General features: G+C 39.5%; 1 protein-coding gene across 1 annotated transcript in view; it reads right to left on the reverse strand.

The window, feature by feature from the left end:
• LOC121871703 (unconventional myosin-XV-like) overlaps window positions 1-20,024 on the reverse strand; it is a 176,799-nt gene that overhangs the window by 71,969 nt on the left and 84,806 nt on the right. Inside the window, exon 2 of the mRNA XM_042374114.1 lies at window positions 9,042-9,125. Coding sequence (XP_042230048.1) covers window positions 9,042-9,056 — 15 coding nt within the window. The 5' untranslated portion in view covers window positions 9,057-9,125. The remainder of the gene's footprint in view (window positions 1-9,041; window positions 9,126-20,024) is intronic.

Raw genomic sequence — 20,024 nt, forward strand, 5'->3', positions numbered from 1 at the left:
AGTGGAAATGTAAAGAACGCATTACAGCCGTCCGTCGACACGGTGAGTGTGTAACTTCCTCGAGACTCAGTCATCGTAAACATCAAGGGACATTGTAAACATCCAGTGTCAATGAATTCACCAAAATGCTCTCCTCGTGTATTTGGGTTGGTGACCACGGCCCTCCACCATACGTTTTCGGGCAGTATTTACTAATCGTTCCAGGTGTTGTACTGTATATATCTGGAGACCACAACTTTTAATGTCAGTCATCTACCGTAATCTGCTTTCCCCCGACCTTCCTACCCTAAATTTCCCTCATTAGTAGCTCTACCAATATTCATTCATTCCTATTTACAAGTCTAAAGTATCTTATTTTCCTTAGTCGATCAATTTTCATTATTTTTATCGATGCTCAAGACAGTCTTCATATTTCTTCCTCTGTTTCACAAGGCTTCTAGCCCCTCACTTCCGACCTCTACTAACTGTACTTATCATTTTAGCAAACTGTTTCATCATGAAAATTGAAGTGTGACAGTAAGTTTCCTATAAGTTAGAGTTGGTATATTCTCGGGTCTACCATACACTGTGTGGCCGGAGACGAATCACAACAGTGACCCGCAAATCAAGTATTGTGAAAAAAAGAGCTGCCGTCGTGGCATATCTACTAGCTGAGAGGACAGTTGGGGAGTAACCTAAAAGCTTAAAGAATGACTGAGATCTCCTGAACCACAAGGCAAGTATAAAAAAGATTCTTCGTCGTGTCCCCCCCCACACACACGTCACACCCTGTCACTAAGGAGAAAAGAACTACGTAGTTCTTATCGGTGTAATCCTTCACTGTGTGACTTGAGGCTTTCGAAGTATTTATGTCCAAAATGTTCAGTTCACGCTCCGTGGGAGTCAAGCACCACACACACACAATGTTGATAAGTTTTAATACAGGGATTGTAAGTCCCACGACGCAAGATATACACCACACGTGAGAGTAAATGCCTGAATATTTCAGTGTCAACACAAGTAACACCCACAACATACACACCCACACACCAACACACCAGCCGCGACACTGGCACTCACGGTTACATTCAGCGGCGTCAACTCCGTGAATGAAGTCACGAACTGTTAAGCCACGCCCACCATCACATGGTTGCCAGTGAGGGATTTTGATGCGCTATGGAGATTCTGGCTTTTCGAGATCTCACCAGAACCAATATTTATCTGTTTACTTCAATATCTAAAAGTAAGTCGGCAGCTGGACCAGTGAGCAGTCCACGAGTCTAACATACGTTGTCATATGAAAATTTTCAATCAAATTAATATCCCAGTACGAACATTACAATTGTATATACACAGTACACCACCATTAAAAGGAGAACTCCTACGCATTAGGATAATTGGGAAGCAGCAATAACTTCCATGTATTTTTTAAAGTTCCGACTGGCTATACATATAAATGCTTCACGCATAACCTAACCTACTTAAGGAACAACTTGGTTACCTTATGATGTTAAACGATGTCTTAAATGAAACGGCAAATTTTACTGATTAATTTCAATTAAGTTGTAGGAATAAAAAATTATCCCTAGATGAAAAGAAACGACAGTTACTTTTAAAGCTTAACCTGATGATTATCCATATCTAACGTAACACACACCCATATTATATGTACAATAAAAAATAAATATATATATATATATATATATATATATATATATATATATATATATATATATATATATATATATATATATATATATATATAAGGGGGAAATACAGTATAGACCTCTATATCTATGACACAAGGAAAATATATCACAATAGTAAATGAATGTTAACAAAATAGGCTAAACGCCAGTGTGACATTTAGAGGAGAAAGAGTGACTTAGAAATGGAGAGAGAGAGAGAGAGAGAAAGAGAGAGAGAGAGGGGTATTTTCGGGAGTGAGAGCAGAGTGGGGCTCTGACACACCTCCATCATTATGTAATAACGAGGAGCCGCTGAAGAAAATGTTGAAACGTTTTATTAAGGCAGGTAAAAGTGTTGGTGTACAGGAGTATGACAAAGGCCTGGATGTAGGTAGCGGGTGTCATACACAAGAGGGACGGCTGTATAATAACGACCCCTCATAACCCAGGTAAACTATAAACGTCTCTCACAAGTTCAAGCATTGTACAGTATTACTTAGTGTACCAGAAAATCATGCATTTTTCTTTACTAAATGTACAGTTCAATCTATAAACATTGTATAGTGTAAGAATTTAAGAAAGTAAAAATTGAAAAAAAAATACAATGTTGTTCCCTTACGCCTAACGTTAGGGACACTGAGTATACTGTATAGCTCACTGTGGCGAGGCCTTTTTCGGTCCACAAGGGGGTAATGTGACCGACACTGTACTCGACTGACTTCAATTTCTTAACCGTACATCTTAGAATATATGCACGGCTGAGTGGACTATGGATGATACCCCAGGAGAGAACCAACGGCCCTTAGAACAGAAGGCGAGTATTATTTGTATTAAGCTTTGTAGAAATAACCGTCCGATTATTCCATAAAACACAAATTACGTTTATGCTAAATGGGGATAACTTTTTATTTTTATGCTATTATTTAATGAAATAACTTCACAAAAGTTGGATTTTTTTACAATTCCTCCACCGTTCAATTCACATTACTGTAAAGAAGTTTTCTTCTCTATAAAATGTTCTTAAATCTGCTCCTTCTCACGGGTCAGTGTCGTAAAGTATTACAGTTGATGGATTTTCAGCTACAACAGTCTTCCCTGCAAGAAGGGTCGCAGGTATTTACGTTTTCTTCAATTCACAAATACGGAAGTTACGTATTCCATTTTCTTTACTTATTCGTGAACGAGGTACAACTATAATATAATAAAATGCATGCAATTGGAGTACTAGAACTACCACCGCGCTTGAAATTTTTTTACCTAAAGTTTCAGAAAAAACTATAATGCTGACTCTAGTGTAACTTTGAGAAACAATAATTATATACAGTATTTCTCAGTATGACTACATATGACTACATGACCGCAAACAGTGTGTGGTGATTAATGGCACGGAATCATCATCTGTACCTATCACAAGCGGGGTACCACAGGGCAGTGTATTGGGCCCGCTGTTGTTTGTTGGTTTCATAAATGATATGCCTGACGTTGTACACTCCTCCATACAAGTGTTTGCCGATGACGCCAAGTTATTTCGGGAAATCAAGAACCATGCGGACTGTGAAGAGCTGCAGAAGGATCTCTGTGAGCTCCAAGAATGGCCGAAGAAATGGCTGCTGAGAAGTGTAAGAGGATGCACCAAGGCCTTACCAACGGCAAGGAGGCGTATCTATGCCCCAACGGGATGAAGAAACTGCACTATTTGAGACTGAATGTGAGAAGGACCTAGGTGTGTATGTTGACAATGAGCTGAAGTTCTCGGGCCATTGCGAGAAGAAGGTAAATCAGGCAAATAAATTATTGGGTCTTATAAGAAGGTCGTTCAGATATCTAGACGGTCCCTCGTAACGATTTTCAAGAGTGAAGTACTTCCCCATCTGGAGTAATGTCACCCCGTCTGGTCCCCGAGATATGCTAGGGACTGTCAGTTGGTTGAAAATGTTCAAAGGAGGGCCACCAGACTGGTGCCTGCACTTCTGCACCTCAACTACCCTGAGAGATTGGAGCGCCTGAACTTGCCTAGCTTATACTACAGACGGGCAAGGGGCGACCTAATTGAGGTGTATAAGCATCTCAAGGGGCACTACTCAGTCGAGTGTTCTTACTTGGAGCTGGCGGACGCTCGCCCCACAAGGGGTCACAGCTCAAGATTGAAGAAGCCGCAGGTCCAGAAAACTGTGAGGGCAAACTTTTTCGGAGTGAGAGTTGTGAACTCTTGGAACAATCTACCAGAAAGTGTTGTGACGGCACCGAGTGTGAGCTCTTTCAAGACCAGACTTGACCAATACTGGAGCAGGTTCAAGTACATTCAGGAGCCGGTGCATGCCCAGTACTTGCCAACAGTGCGTAACATAGACGTGACCGATCGCTCAAGCAGCTAACGAGCCGATCAGTGATGAAGAGGATAAAAGTAAAAAGTCAAAAAAGCATCTTAATATCTGGTTAAAAACATCTATTTCTTCACGCATCTATATTGTGTAGTACACGAACCTGGAATGAGCACGCCTGGAACCTCCAATGTGCTCATTACGTTTGTACCGAGTGTAATGGAAGTTCGCCTTGTTGACTCCATCATTTACAAGGCCTTCAAATGACAATACCAAGCCAACCACCACACCCAGATCGTTTTCATTCTCTGCTCTTTTTAAATTAAATTCCTTTTCATTCTTCACAAATAAAATCTGTGGTTTCTTGCTCATAACCTGCCAAGTCATCATTTTACAATTATCTGAGTGAAAACTGAGTACCCAACTACCAGACTATTTCTGAAGGTTGGTACGATTAAGTTAGAGCTCAATTTGGCCTTGGTCAGGGTGAACATGTCGGAACTTCGTAACGTCAACAAAAGGTACACAGCACAAGACATACAACATGTACAGTATATAACGAATAGGATTGGGTTGGCCACAAACCCTTGTGGGATGTCAGCATCACACCATTTAAAATTTAAATCCAGTCAGACCACAAACCATTTAGATTTTCTCAGTCTTCTGTTAAGCAAGAAATATAAGATGCAATAGAGTGTTCATCCAGCAACACCACAGCTGACTAGTGTAATAAACAGACCCTGAGCGAAGGTTTCCACGGAGTCTATATAAGTTACAAAAAAGAGAATTCTATCTCTCATAATTTTTAATTGTTGTTGGACTAGTGAAATTACTAACCCTGTTACGTGCTTGAAGGCATTAGATGTTAAAGCGCAGTAATAACAACAACAACATTAGTTATGCTTAACCCCTTTCCCCGCGTCCATTATTTCTTTCCACGTTTCCAGGCTTCCATTAGCTGACTTTTAGTGGACTTGCCCTTATTACTCTCCTACTACTTTTTTTTTTTGCCTCCATCCTCCCCTAATAGCCACATCTTCGCCGCCATTTTATTACCTTAAAATTAAATATCCTAATACATAAGTAGCTATCCTAGCTGTGTTGAGTTAGTTCAGCCGCAGATCTATGCGGCATTCAGTGACTGTTGCCTCATAGTCAATATCTGCAACAGTTGTCGGCTTTGGGGCCGATGTCTCGTTCCACTGAGGCAGAGCAAAGCCGACCTAAGGAGAAAGGACAGTCGACATCTCATTCAGGCTGTAACATAACTCTCCTTCTACTTGTCACCGAATGCGTAAAGGGCCCAAAAAGACCCTTGGATTATGTAGTCTTGTAAGTGAAACATCTGAAACTTAGAAAGATCTGTAGTTATTGTCTATTTTCGACTTTCCTTCGTGAATGATACAGTTATCTTCGGAATTTTCCAGTCTTCAGGCAGTTGTCGGTTCTGAGCGATGTGTTAAAGTTCACCAGTAACAGTCTGCCTATACAGTACAGCACTTTTGATTATTCTGGTATATACCGCAGGAGGACTCGGGGATTTATCAACCTACTGTCTGACATCTTCCTCTACAATGATTAAGCGGTCAGACGGCTTTTCGAAGTTTCTCCGTGAAAATATTGGTACTTCCGGATATTAACAAGACACCTGTTTTCTCTTGCTCTATCTCAGCCACATTTGTTTCATTCACATCGTCCTCAGTCACTAAATCCGCTATTACTAATGGACTTCAACTATTTTTTATAAACTTCAAGAATTCTTGGTGTCTTTAGTTTTTACTTGTGGGATTTTCTGCATATGAACCTTTATCATACCTGTAATAATCTCCTTAATTTTTCTCTGGCTCATGTATTCTTCATTCTTCCGTGTTTCTTGCTTCGGTACACCTCTGCCAGCATCTGTATTTCTTTCTGATGCTCGGAATGTGTTTATCTAAGTCGGTACAGTACGTGTAATTGATTTATTTCTCAGATTATCTAACTTTATCAAAATATTCCAGATCGCCTGCACGTACAATCAAGTTGTTGCGTCCGGTCCATATTAAGCTCATCACTGATTGAATGGAAATTGCCTTTGTTGTAGAATTTGTACGTTAGCATTTTTGTGATTCCTCGGTAATTGAACTTGTATTATAAGTACAAAAAAGAGATGGCCATTCTTACCAAGAGGAGATTGGTGTTTTCACAACTGATACCATTTCCTCTTCAATAGACAGTACGGAGTCTATAAGTTTGCGTCGATTGTACTCCAGCATCCGGTATTGTTTGACACGGGCATTTATAAGTTGGGTCTCAATGTTTCACAAATATGAACCAAACAATCTTGAAATTTAGTTCCTACGTATAGTAAGTGTTTCTCAGTGTCTACCACAGTATCTGCCTCTCTCACTTTGAATCTTGAATTATATGGTTTCCGATCTAGTACAGTCTCTGAACGTAGGATATGGAATTACCGTTTAGCAAGCTTGATACATAAACATTTACATTTATTTTACTGTTACTTGAAATATTAGTTCGATACAATAACATGTGTTCTGCTCACAAACCTCATCATCTTGTACTCCATTATATTGTTATATTGTAAGTATATTTTTGTGTATCTTCAAATTTATCAGTAGCTGGCAAAATTTAGTGTAGACCACATCCCAATCTAAATTTTTATGGGACAAACTATGAAACTAAAATAATATGAATGTGTAAATAATATATGATAGGTGCATGTGGATGACATTTTTCCTATTATAATTCATAGTCCAGGGCAGTTTATATATTTTAAGTTCTATATATTTTCCTAATTAAAAAAAATTCAATATGGATAAATTCACACAAGTGCTTTCATGGAAAACATTCTACTTCCTGTTTATTTTCTTACAATAGCCTAGTTACGCTGTTGACTTTCAGTGTACAAAGAGTCAGATAAGTCATTTGTTTTGTTGATGCAGCTTTATTTAAACACTGAAGCGGCGGAAATCGTCATGGTAAACCTATAGCGTAAACGTGAAAGTAGACACACAGAAGAAATTATAAACAAAAAGTAGAAAAGCAAATAGAAAGGAAAATCGTTTTGTCGGCACACGTATCTTGTATAAAAATTAAGTCATCGCCCTTTTCTACTCAGGTGCAGCTGCGTAGGCTACTGAACGCTGGTAAGAGAGATGTTGGTCTTCTCTCACGTAAACAAAAATACCAAATGATAAGTTACAACCATATAACAACTTACTTAAAAAAAATCAGGTTTAATATGCTGGTGGGTCTGCTGGACTAAGAGGCTTGCAATAATCGACGGAGATCTGATGCCCTTACTGCCACCCATAAAACAGAAAACATAAAAATAATTTCTCCTGAACTTTCTTTTATTTGTCAACGCACCCAGAACATCAGTGAGATATTTTGGTTGGTAATGGTGAGGACATGGTACGGTTCTATCCACTTTCCGTGCATACAACTGATCTCTGGCGTCACAGGGCACGTCGCCATTTGTGTGGTGATTTCCATTAAACCAGTAGAAGAAAGGTTTATGGACGGTAGTCTTAGACAGGGAGATTTGGAACCAACAAGAAACCACAGTGAATGATTGGCGATTTGGAAATAATAATTATTAGTATTATTTTTTTGCTTTTAAGGATTATAAATTAACTTTTTATCACAGCGTTTTAGATAATTCAATAGACTGCACGTAGTTTAGTAAATTAGTAAACAGCTTTCATAAAAAAGCTGTTTCCTTGACGCACAACTACTGACAGGAGCGTGAACTTTATAAAATATTGCGAGTGCGAGTCATTGGCACCTCCCACCTTAATACACAGCTGGTAATGAATCATGTTCACTGGAGCCTGGGAACACTGCCTTCACTTATTTATCTGGCAAATATAGTGCAAAAAAGATTATATGAGAAATACAAGAACGTTTCCTTGCGAGTTTTCCTCTTCTTTTTAATTCTCTCCTGAAGAATGTGGTAAAAAAAATGTTTAATACTGTGAGTTACCTGAATAAAGCATTTACGAAAGAAAATTGTGTACACATTATTATTAATTATAATGGTTGGTGACCCAACCAAGATAGCCTAGGTTTGGCTTCATCTAGGTGTTAAGTTACCCATGTGGCTAAATGTCTTTGTAAGTTCTTAACTGTTGTCTTTCATGGCCACATATCAGGTTGTGTTCGTAACATTCCCTCACGGCAAGAGGCGAGTCCTGCACATACTGCACTATGAATATAATGGAACAGAGCTGTAAACAAACACATATTTAAGTTTATTTCTACCAGCTACTCTTCTTTGCTGATACTCGAATACCAGTAAAATATTAATAAATAAAACCAAGAGCTATACAAATAACTGGTATTATTTCAATAATCACCATCTAACCCAAGCATGAATTATAGTAATACTACGTGTTTACCTTTAAGTTCATCATTATATTATAATTCAAGTATATCTATGTCGTTAACGATGCAAACTTAGACTAAACTGGCCCAAAGGATTGTTATTGGTGAGATTGTTTTGACATTGGAAATTTGTTCTACGAAAAATTTCCAAGAATAAAATATTGTTCGCTAACACCACCTGCTACTAATACTCAGTTTGTTCGTCTCTTAGGCTAACACCATCTTTTAGCTTAGCGTTGTCTATTTGTTTAGCAATGTGTGGTTCACTAGTATCGTCTGATAGATGAACTTTAACGGGTAGGAGTAACTATTAAGCTCACGTCAACTTGGTTAGCATCGTCTCCCCACTTAGCGTCGTGGATTAGAGTCGTGTCTAGACCGTCATAATTCACTTCCACAAGTGATATACAATTTAGTATATTACAGTATATGGTGTAGCAGCTATAAAATATTTGTGGGAGTGTCACTTTTTGTAAATGTTCCCTACTCAAGTGCCACTAATCGTTGATGGAACTAATTTCAATTTCATATATTATAATTTATTAAACTCGTGAAATAAGAGAAACAAAAAATAACGTGGTCGCCCACTCACACACGCACTTCATTCTTTAGGTGACAAGAAAGACACGGCGAAAAAATCTCAGGAAAAAACATAGCAGTAACTTACCTTTTCGTACTCCATGGTGGTGCCGGGAGGGTCAGATCAGGGAGAGGGAGGTCACGTGAGGTCAGCGCCACCTCATCACGATGTCTGGAAAGGTCAATAAGATTAGGACTTGTGTTGCTGATTTTGTGGTTATTGCAAATGCAATCACTGAATGTAAAATACCGTTCACCCTCACTTTACATTAATTTATTTTTATTATTAGTAGTAGATCAACAACCTCCGTGACTTGTCAAGGAAATGTTGACTCTTTCATTAATGACACATAACAAGTGCAGTTAATGTCAACTATAACGGCTCTCCCACGGCGACTGATACCTGTGTGTGTGTGTGTGTGTGTGTGTGTGTGTGTGTGTGTGTGTGTGTGCGTGTGTGTGTAAGAGATAATTAGGAGAGCGAGAGGAGGCAGGAAGTACTACCTGAACAGTTAATCAATTTTACCTGAGGGGGCCACCTGGCTTTCCAACGCTGTCACACACACACACACACCCAGGGAGAAAGCGACGTATAACCTCTCCCTTCCACCCTCTGGCTTCCCTAACCCCATCCCTCCCACACACCGACCCCTTACCTCCCCACTCCCTTCCCTACCCCTACACCTTCTTCGCTGTCTTCCTCTTTCCCCCTTTCTTCAAACTCTCCCTTCTTCCTTCTCCTCCTCCTCCCCATCTCATCTACCCTTCATCTTCCTCCTCTTGTCCCCCATGTCCGTCTTCTAACTTTTCTTTCTCTTTCTCCTACTCCTCTAGTATCCCTCCCCCTCCTCTTCTACACAACCTCAGTACATGATGGGGGAGGGGGAGGATATGGAGGTAGTACGTGAGGAAGTACGTGAGAGGTCAGCCAACATCATCACCTTCAGACTCGCTGTCCACTTTAAATTACTAGCGAGGTCATCCTAAAACTGTATCTTGCGCTTGTGAGACCTCACTTGGATTACGCAGTTCACTTCTGGTCACCGTATTACAGAATGGATATAGAATCCTTGGAAAGAATTCAGAGGAGAATGACAAGGCTAATCCCGGGCATTAGGAATCTTGAGTACAGAGACAGGTTAAAGCATCTTAATTTGTGCTCCCTCGAGAGACGTAGAGTGAGAGGCGATATGATAGAGGTGTATAAATGGAAGTCAGGGCTGAACAAAGGGGACATTACAAAGGTACTCAAACTATCCAACCAGGAGCGAACTCGTAACAATGGTTTCAAGTTAGACAAATTTAGATTTAGGCGCGAAATAGGTAAACACTGGTTTGGTAACAGAGTAGTGGACGAGTGGAACAAGTTGCCAAATATCATCATTAACTCGAATACGCTGGATAGCTTCAAACATAGATTGGATGCTTATATGAGCAATAGGGGTTGGGTGTAAATGGGACTGCCCAGTATGAGCACTTAGGCCTGCTGCAGTTTCCTCCATTCTTATGTTCTTATGTTGTGAGTGTGAGGGCAGGTGGTGAGAGAGAGAGAGAGAGAGAGAGAGAGAGAGAGAATTGGGATAAATAAAAAAAAAGAATGAAGGGGATAAAAAGTTAATTGAAAAAAAAGAGAAATGGAAGGAAGAGAGGGAAGGAGGCCTTCCATATCAGGAGAGGTTAAAGAAACTAAACTTGCATTCCCTAGAAAGACGAAGAGTGCGGGGAGATATGATAGAAGTATTCAAGTGGGTGAAAGAAATCAATAAAGGTGATATAGATAAAGTTCTTAAAATATCCGAGTAGGATAGGACTCGGAACAACGGATTCAAGTTGGATAAGTTTAGGTTTAGGAGGGAGATAGGAAGGGACTGGTTTACAAATAGGGTGGTGGACGAGTGGAACAAGGTCAGCAACTTTGTAGTAAGTGCTGGAACGCTGGAAAGTTTCAAAGGGAGGCTGGAGAGATTCATGGATGATAGAGAGTGGTAGTAACTCTCGACAGGAGCTGCCATGCACAGGCCAACCGGCCTATTGCAGACTCCTTATTTTCTTATGTTCTTATGTTCTTATGTAAGATAGACAGATAGAGCTAAAAAGAGATCAGTGAGAGAGAGAGAGGAAGAAGGATATAGGCAGAAAACTGAAAGTGACAGAGGGAAAAATAATAAAGTGGGTAACAAGAACATCAGCTGTAAAACAAAATGGATGATCCGAAAAGAAGAATTACAGAAGCACTGATGGTATGTTTTGACTTCTGACCTTTGTAAACATACTGTAGGATTAACTGTAGGTGCACTATAGGGTAATTTGGATCACTATATGTATACCTGGATCAATGGGATATATTCCTATCAAACTAAAATGTGCTATAAAAAGGAGCCACCAGTACAAACCTAACTTAGCCGCACTAACTTAACTTTAACTAACGTAACATAATCTAACAAATCTAACCTTAACTAACTTAACTTAATCTTTAACCTAACCTCAACTAACTTAACTTATTCTTTAGCCTAACCTAACCTACAATAACAAGAAAGAGTTATACCTATTTCTCAAGTGCCCTTTGCTTTTTTAGGTTTAATTACACAATGATCCCTACAAGGTTTGACCAACAGAGAAAAAACAAGAGCTTAAAGAAGAGAAATAAGAGCATAAAGAAGTCATGTGTACAATGGTAGTGTAGAGAAGGGAAAACACGGCGGCGAGAGGACAATGACTCACCCACACTGCACAATGATATTACGTCTTAATATAAAAATAAATTGTTGAACTCACTGCTAAAATATATTATTGAAACCTTGAAGCATAACGGAACAGATAAAAAGTTGTCAAGGAGAAACACTTTGGCGAAGAACAGAAATCAAGTACTGTACTGTACACAAAATACCAGGGATTTGATTTAACATATTCACACGGTGTTCTTATCAATAATGTGAACTTTATAGCAGTAATTAGACTTGTGACTCATTATTACCGAAGTGGTGGCGCTCCCCCGGTAATTACAGCGGTAGCAACGTTACCAATTTTGTGAGGTAGTGGACCTTGTCGAAATGTTCTCCCGGTTATAATTGGCGAGTCTTCCATAAAGATTTAATTTTACATATTTTACATATTTTTTGTGTTATTAATTAAAACTTGATTACTATCACACGATGCCTAAATTCATTGTTGAGTTACATGTTAAAGATAATATTTGTTCTTTAACGGCTGGGTCCTCCCGTCACGCTCGAGAAGTTGTTGCCAATGGGAGTGGCTTCGATACCCTCCAGTAAATGAGATTATCACTTGTCTAAATAATATCTTTACTTCCTATACCTTACAGTACCAACTCCTAATCACCCTAACATTTGTTTCTGTCAGTTAAATCATAAATCTGTAACTTCCGTGTTGATAACAAAGCAGAGAACATACTATGCTTTATTTATCCATTATAACCCACATTTTAAGAATTTATCCTGCAGTATACACAACAAAAGAGGTGAACCTATAAAAAAGAGGGAGTTCCTAGGTTCCTCCCATTATAACAACACCAGACTAGCGGCTTCTCCAGCAAACCATTCTTAGTGGACTTGAATTCTGTGTAACGCCACTCAGTGAAACCCCAAACAGGTTCACGCCCGGCCTCGAGGCGCACATGGCGGATCCAATACCGCCTCCAGCCGTCAGCTGAAGGTATGAGCAACAAGTGGATTGACCTCAACAGCCTTCGTAGCTTTTTTTTATTGTTTTGCAAGTCAGATAGAAAGTGATAGTATTTTGTAATAATTGAGCTAATAAAAGATTAATCAGGTGAGAGAAAGACGTGTGTGTGTGTGGTCCAGGTAAAGTCACCCCCACCCCGCCGCCTGGCCACCACAACCCAGATTTCCCATTCATTCACGGAAGTGGCGAGTGTACCTCCACCACCCCGTTATAGTAGTTGTTCTAACACGACCCCGTTTTAGTAGTTGTACTCATACGCCCCCGTTCTAGTAGTTATATCCATACGACCCCGTTATTGCAGTTGTACTCTCACGACCCCGTTATAGTAGTTGTACCACCACGACCTCGTTATAGTAGCTGTACCACCACGACCTCGTAAAAGTAGCTGTGCCTCCACGACCCCGATATAGTAGCTGTACCCCCACGACCCCGTTATAGTAGTTATACCACTACGACCCCAATTAAATAGTTACATCCCCACGACCCCGATATAGCAAATGTAATCCCTCATTCTTGACATACGGGGATTAGCCCACCCGAGCACAGGTCACTGACCCACATCAGGGCCTGGGTGGCGAAAATATAATAATAATAATAATAATAATAATAATAATAATAATAATAATAATAATAATAATAATATTTAATTTATAAAAATAAACAAAAATTACAACCAAAAAATAAAAATACTAATATTAATAACCATAAATAAATACAGCGAACCATAATCCCTAAACATCGTTGCTGCAATTCCTAAACCTTTATATTATTTGTAATCCTTTGACCTCCTTATAGAAGATTCATATCAACGACCTCGTTATAGATCTGTCCCAATAACTTGATGATGATGATAATTATAATCGCTTTATTTCAGGAAAAAAGCATCCCTATCTGGTGTAAACTTATGAAGACACATAAGAAATACAAAAATTTCTGACATTAAGACCTGTACACAGGAAACATTTATTACACATCAGTTGATCACAATTTACCCACGTCACTGCACGATGTTCTAATTTCCCTGTAAACAAGAGGAAGGTAAAATTATCTTAACAATAAGTTGCCAGTTATATTGTTATCTACTGAACTGTTTTTATTCAGACCACTATCATCTCCTCCGTGGTTATAAAGTTACCTAGGTATATACAGTAAGTAAAGCTGTCGATAATACAACAAAATACAACTCACCAGGTTAGATATTATTAAAGGTGTGTATGATGGGTTACTGTTATTGTTACGCAAGACATTAAGTTCGCCACCAGTTGCTTCATCAATATTAATGTGGTGAGAGTAGAGGCAATAACCAGGACCAGGTCACCAACACGACAAGTTAATAAAGAAAAATATAGACTGTACAGGTGTTTACTATATGCAGGTGTTTACTATATGCAGGTGTTGACTATATGCAGGTGTTGACTATATGCAGGTGTTGACTATATACAGGTGTTGACTTTATACAGGTGTTGACTAAAACAGGTGTTGACTATATACAGGTGTCGACTAAAACAGGTGTTGACTATATACAGGTGTCGACTAAAGCAGGTGTTGACTATATACAGGTGTCGACTAAAACAGGTGTTGACTATATACAGGTGTCGACTAAAACAGGTGTTGACTATATACAGGTGTTGACTATAAACATGTAGTGAATACAAAGTAAAGAAAGAATTATTTGGTTAAAGAATAAAGTGGGGAAAGTTTGGTAGCGTGGCCGATTAGGTATTTGAGCGTTACTATATTCTTAGGGGAAATCTTCTAAACACTAAATTCTAAGTACAGCTATTTATTAGATAACTCAATGGCATGAACATATTAATAGATCATTATATTTACGTTACAAGACAATAACTCTCGGACACAAACATGAAATGGATACACTTCCCACCGTAAGTAACTCACCCCACGGGTCGCTCTGACAATGACGCACATGTGACCTGGGGGAGGCCCAGCGGCTGGGGGATGTCTGCAGGTGCTGCTGGACTATGGGCCAATTGCAAGAACAGTCGTTGGGTGTACGACGCCGTTTACGATGACCTTCTTGCCCTGATCTTGTTTCAGGAATACCACCCTTTTGAAGCTCTGGAGAGATCTCGAAGTTTCGACATTTTGAGTTCACTACTAGCTAATAATTCCCACCAGGAAACTTGCTTCGAGACTCCTCCAAAGCTTCGAAAAGTGCAGAATTCCATGTGCTAAAGGCGATATTGCTGAAAAAGATCAGGGCAAGAAGGTCATCGTAAATGGCGTCGTACACCCCATAACCATTCTTGCAATTGGCCCTATGTCTCCTATGGGAGACTCTGCTAGCTAGAGACTCGGTGCGTGACTCCGAGTTCTGTCTCGCCCTGTCTGACTCTCGGAAGGAACTGTCGGCCACCTTCCCTGTTATAATAGTAATGCCTCCTGGAAGGAGCTGCAGGCCTCTTATGTTGGAGGTCACAAGCCGGCAGATGACCTCTCTTAATAAACACTAAATTGGGTAGTGTTTGCCCAGGTGCGTGGCGAGTAGCTTCTTGAGTAACAAGGTCAGCGTACTTAATATTGGAAGAACAAATACTGTCAATGTATACAGCCTTAACAACATCAACCTAGAGAAGTCGACTTGCGAAAGAGACCTAGGGGTACTTGTAAGCCCGGACCTGCGGCCTAAAAAACAGTGCGTTAATGTTCGAAATAAGGCAAACAGAGTATTGGGTTTTATATCTAGAAGTGTAAGTAATAAGAGTGCAGAGGTCTTATTGCAACTATATCTTGCGCTAGTCAGGCCGCACCTCGATTATGCGGTTCACTTCTGGTGCCCCTATTATAGAATGGATATAAATTCACTAGAGTCGGTGCAGCGAAGAATGACGAAAATGATTCCGGGACTTAAAAACCTTCAATATCAGGATAGGTTAAAGAAACTAAACTTGCATTCCTTAGAAAGACGAAGAGTGCGGGGAGATATGATAGAAGTATTTAAGTGGGTGAAAGGAATCAATAAAGGTGATATAGATAAAGTTCTTATAATATCCGAGCAAGATAGGACTCGGAACAACGGATTTAAGTTGGATAAGTTTAGGTTTAGGAGGGAGATAGGAAGGAACTGGTTTACAAATAGGGTGGTGGACGAGTGGAACAAGCTTAGCAACTTTGTAGTAACTGCTGGAACGATGGAAAGTTTCAAAAGGAGGCTGGATAGATTGATGGATGATAGAGAGTGGTAGTAACTCTCGACAGGAGCTGCCATGCACCGGCCAACCGGCCTATTGCAGACTCCTTATTTTCTTATGTTCTTATGTTCTTATGTTGTCATGCTAGCGTGGCGGTGAGAACTCTGGGTCAGGTCTTAATCTCACCTTAATTACTGTAGGGAGTGTAGGGTGTCAACTTACGAGGGTGTACACGTGGGCATCTACTTACTGTTATATGTGTCGTACTTCTCCGTGCTGTACTTGTAAGCTATGGTCTGATAAACAATCATTACATACTGGTGTTGACTATATACAGGTGTTGACGATGTACACATACTGGCAGATGCTGTATTGTTGAGCTTAGTTTATGTACGAGTAATAAATAGGAATCACTGAACTTTGTATACGTGTATGTTGAGTCAGCCATCATCAAGGATACACTCAATGTTGACTCGGGAATATTGTGGACTAATGATGATAAAATAACCTGAGATTTGTCTAACAGAATTATATCATGTTACAGCACGGTATCAATTTAACGTTGGTGTTTATTGTTGCACGGTGACAGTACATGTGTGACGTAACGTGATTGACTGTACCGTTTTGTACGATGTGTTACTCCTATTGAAATTAGTTATTTAATCCCTTGAATACGATGATTTAACCCTCTGAGTACTATCCCTTACCCCCTCGAGTATGATGAATTAACCCCATGATTAAAATGACTTAACCCCGTTAAAACAAAGTTATCATACTCAAGAGTTAATGGTGCAAGATTTTGTGTTATGGAACTGTTAGTCATTCCGAGTGGGTTAGGTCAGTCTAGCACTCATAGTAAGTATGTCAAGTTGCTGATACAAGCTCACTTCATCTCGATACCCCGTTCACTGCTCGATATGGCACGGGGACCACATTGGAAATAAGAATTACTTATTTATGTGTTGTCTGTAGTAAATGTTTATATATACCGTAAACGCTTGTAGTATATGAATTTTTAATCAATAAATTCAAATCAATTCAAATATTGCACAGTGAGAGTATCGAGATGAGTTACAGTGTGTCGTGAGTGACGGTGAAGTGCCCTCAGTAAGATATTCACAACCACTACAAGAGATAATTCTTACCTGGAAAATGAACTGTTACTATTATTACTATTATTATCGTATAGTGTTAGGTTAGATTAGGTTATATCATTAATCTATAATGTTTACAGGACCGTAGTTTTTTACTCAATGTATCTTACTGAAATACTCGTATAAGAAAATTAAAAAGGATCACCTGAAGATTAGACACTCCAGCTTATTTCACGTGATGATTAAACATCGTAACGCTTACCTAAACTAATTCCCCCATCCTGTGAGCGGGAGCACTAAAGGGTTACAGACCAGAGGTTACGACGGTCTGTTAGAGACTCCGGTGGTAAGAATGTTGTGGCACTTGGTATTACAGACTTTAACACTGTGGTTGAGTTATCTACTTGGTGCATAATGTGGACACATACTTAAGATATCAGCTATTTCACCATCAACAAGGCGCTGTGACATTTTACACTCAGTATGCTTGGACCTGTCCCTAAAAGGTTCTATTTACTCAGTCTAGGTGTAGTGTTTGAGCATGTGGCCAAATGTCAGGCCCCAAACTTTACATGATAACGAGATCTGAGATAGCCGAGTTCCACGACAATTTAAATAATGAGTTACTTTATGCACAAAGGCAGAACATACCATACAAAAAACTCAGATCAGACAACAATGACCCTAAATGGATAAATAATTATTTAAAGAACATCATTGGCCAAAGGAAGGCTATAGGTAGAAGGATAAATCATGGCGAAATTTACCTCCAGGATTATTATAGGGTATTGGCGAGTAGGGTTAAAACCGAGATAAGGAAAGCCAAGAGAAATAATGAGGTAAGGATAGCAAGGGAGGCGAAGACAAACCCCAAAGGATTCTACCAAATGTATCAAACTAAAACACGAGAAAAGATTGGACCAATACGGTCAGATACCGGCGAGCTCACTGACAACGACGGAGAAATGAGCAATAATTTGAATAAATATTTTTCAACAGTTTTCACCACAGAAAATGTAAACATGATACCCGAGGCACTGACTCTATTCAGAGATGGTGAAGAAAACAAATTAAGCGAGATAGTAGTGACTAGTAGCGATGTTAGTAAGCAAATAGATAAACTAAAGCCTAACAAGTCACCTGGTCCCGATGAGATATTTGCCAGAGTATTAAAGGAATGTAAGGAAGAGCTTAGTATGCCCTAAGCAAAGTTGTTTAACCTGTCCTTAAATACAGGTGTAGTACCAGAATCCTGGAGGATAGTGAATGTAATACCGATTTTCAAGAAGGGGGATAGATCACTATCCTCTAACTACCGCCCAATCAGCCTAACATCAATAGTAGGCAAATTACTTGAATCAACCATTTCAAACTCAATTCAAACCACCTGGAAAAGCACAAGTTGATCAATGATTCCCAACGTGGCTTCACAAGCGGGCGTTCATGTCTAACTAATCTATTAACATTCTTTTCATCAGTTTTCGAATCGGTGGACGAAGGGCACAATTATGATGTGGTATATCTCGACTTTAGCAAAGCCTTCGACAGAGTCCCCCACGAAAGACTAATTAGAAAGGTAGAAGCACATGGCATCAAAGGTAATATCCTTAAATGGATGAGAGCGTGGTTACAGGACAGGAAACAGTGAGTGAACATTAACGGCACTAAGTCCCATTGGAGCAACGTCACTCGTGGAGTTCCCCAGGGCTCAGTACTTGGACCATTATTATATACATAAACGACATAGATATTGGCATAGACAGCAACATAAGTAAATTTGCCGATGACACTAAAATAGGACGTGTTATTAAATCTGACGAGGACTCCGAAAAACTACAGGAAGATCTAAACAAATTCTTCGAATGGTCTGAAAAATGGCAGATGAAATTCAATGTGGACAAATGTAAAGTGCTCAGTATAGGGGATGTAAACAGGGAAACCAGATACCAGATGAACAACGATGCAATAGAGAAATCCGACTGCGAGAGAGATTTAGGAGTAGATAAGAGATTTAACAAGGTAGTAGATGAGTTACAAGTAGGTCATCCTAAAACTGTATCTTGCGCTTGTGAGACCTCACCTGGATTACGCAGTTCAGTTCTGGTCACCGTTTAGAATGGATATAGAATCCTTGGAAAGAATTCAGAGGAAATACAAGATCAAATCCGGGCATTAGAACCTTGAGTATAGAGACAGGTTAAAGCATCTTAATTTGCACTCCCTCGAGAGACGTAGAGCGAGGGGCGACCTGATAGAGGTGTATAAGTGGAAGGCAGGGCTAAACAAAGGGGACATTACAAAGGTACTCAAACTATCCAACCAGGAGCGAACTCGTAACAATGGTTTTAAATTAGACAAATTTAGATTTAGGCGCGAAATAGGTAAACACTGGTTTGGAAACAGAGTAGTGGATGAATGGAACAAGTTACCAAATATCATCCTTACCTCGAATATGCTGAATAGCTTCAAACATAGGTTGGATGCTTATATGAGCAATAGGGGTTGGGTGTAAACGGGACTGCCCAGTATGGGCCAATAAGCCCGCTGCAGTTTCCTCCATTCTTATGTTCTTATGTTGTGTTGTTCCTATCTACAACACATAAAGGTCATACTGCCAGAGCTTCATATATCTTAAATCTTAGTTTAGCAGTGACATCTTGTGGTCTTCTGATTCTTGTTTCTTATTCCATATACAAGTTGTATTTCATATATCTCATCATGGTAAACAATGTATCGACTCGTGTCTATTTGGACTCGTTTTTTTTTTGCTTACCACTCATCTCAAAACTCTTCATTTAATTACTGTTTTTAGGATCGTAATTGACAATCCAACATCACATTCTTCGGTTTCTCTTTAGTCTAATTGATGTAAGTTTGCCTATGATATCAACTCTCTTATGCCAGCGGAGACCAAATGTGAAGAAACTATCACAACTTGATCCTAATCCTCTCTTCATCAAGGTGAACATGTTTATGTCTGGCTTCAGAGACAAGAGTGTGGGACTCGGGTCTGGGGGTGTTAAGACTATGCAGTGAGGATAGGAAGTCTGTGAAGATGAAATGTAAATTCTACAAGTTTGACTCACAATAACAGCACTTACAGCTCTCCCTTAGACAGTATTG

Source organism: Homarus americanus, unplaced genomic scaffold (assembly GCF_018991925.1).
Source record: "Homarus americanus isolate GMGI-L3 unplaced genomic scaffold, GMGI_Hamer_2.0 scaffold39675, whole genome shotgun sequence".
Taxonomy (NCBI): Eukaryota; Metazoa; Arthropoda; class Malacostraca; order Decapoda; family Nephropidae; genus Homarus; species Homarus americanus.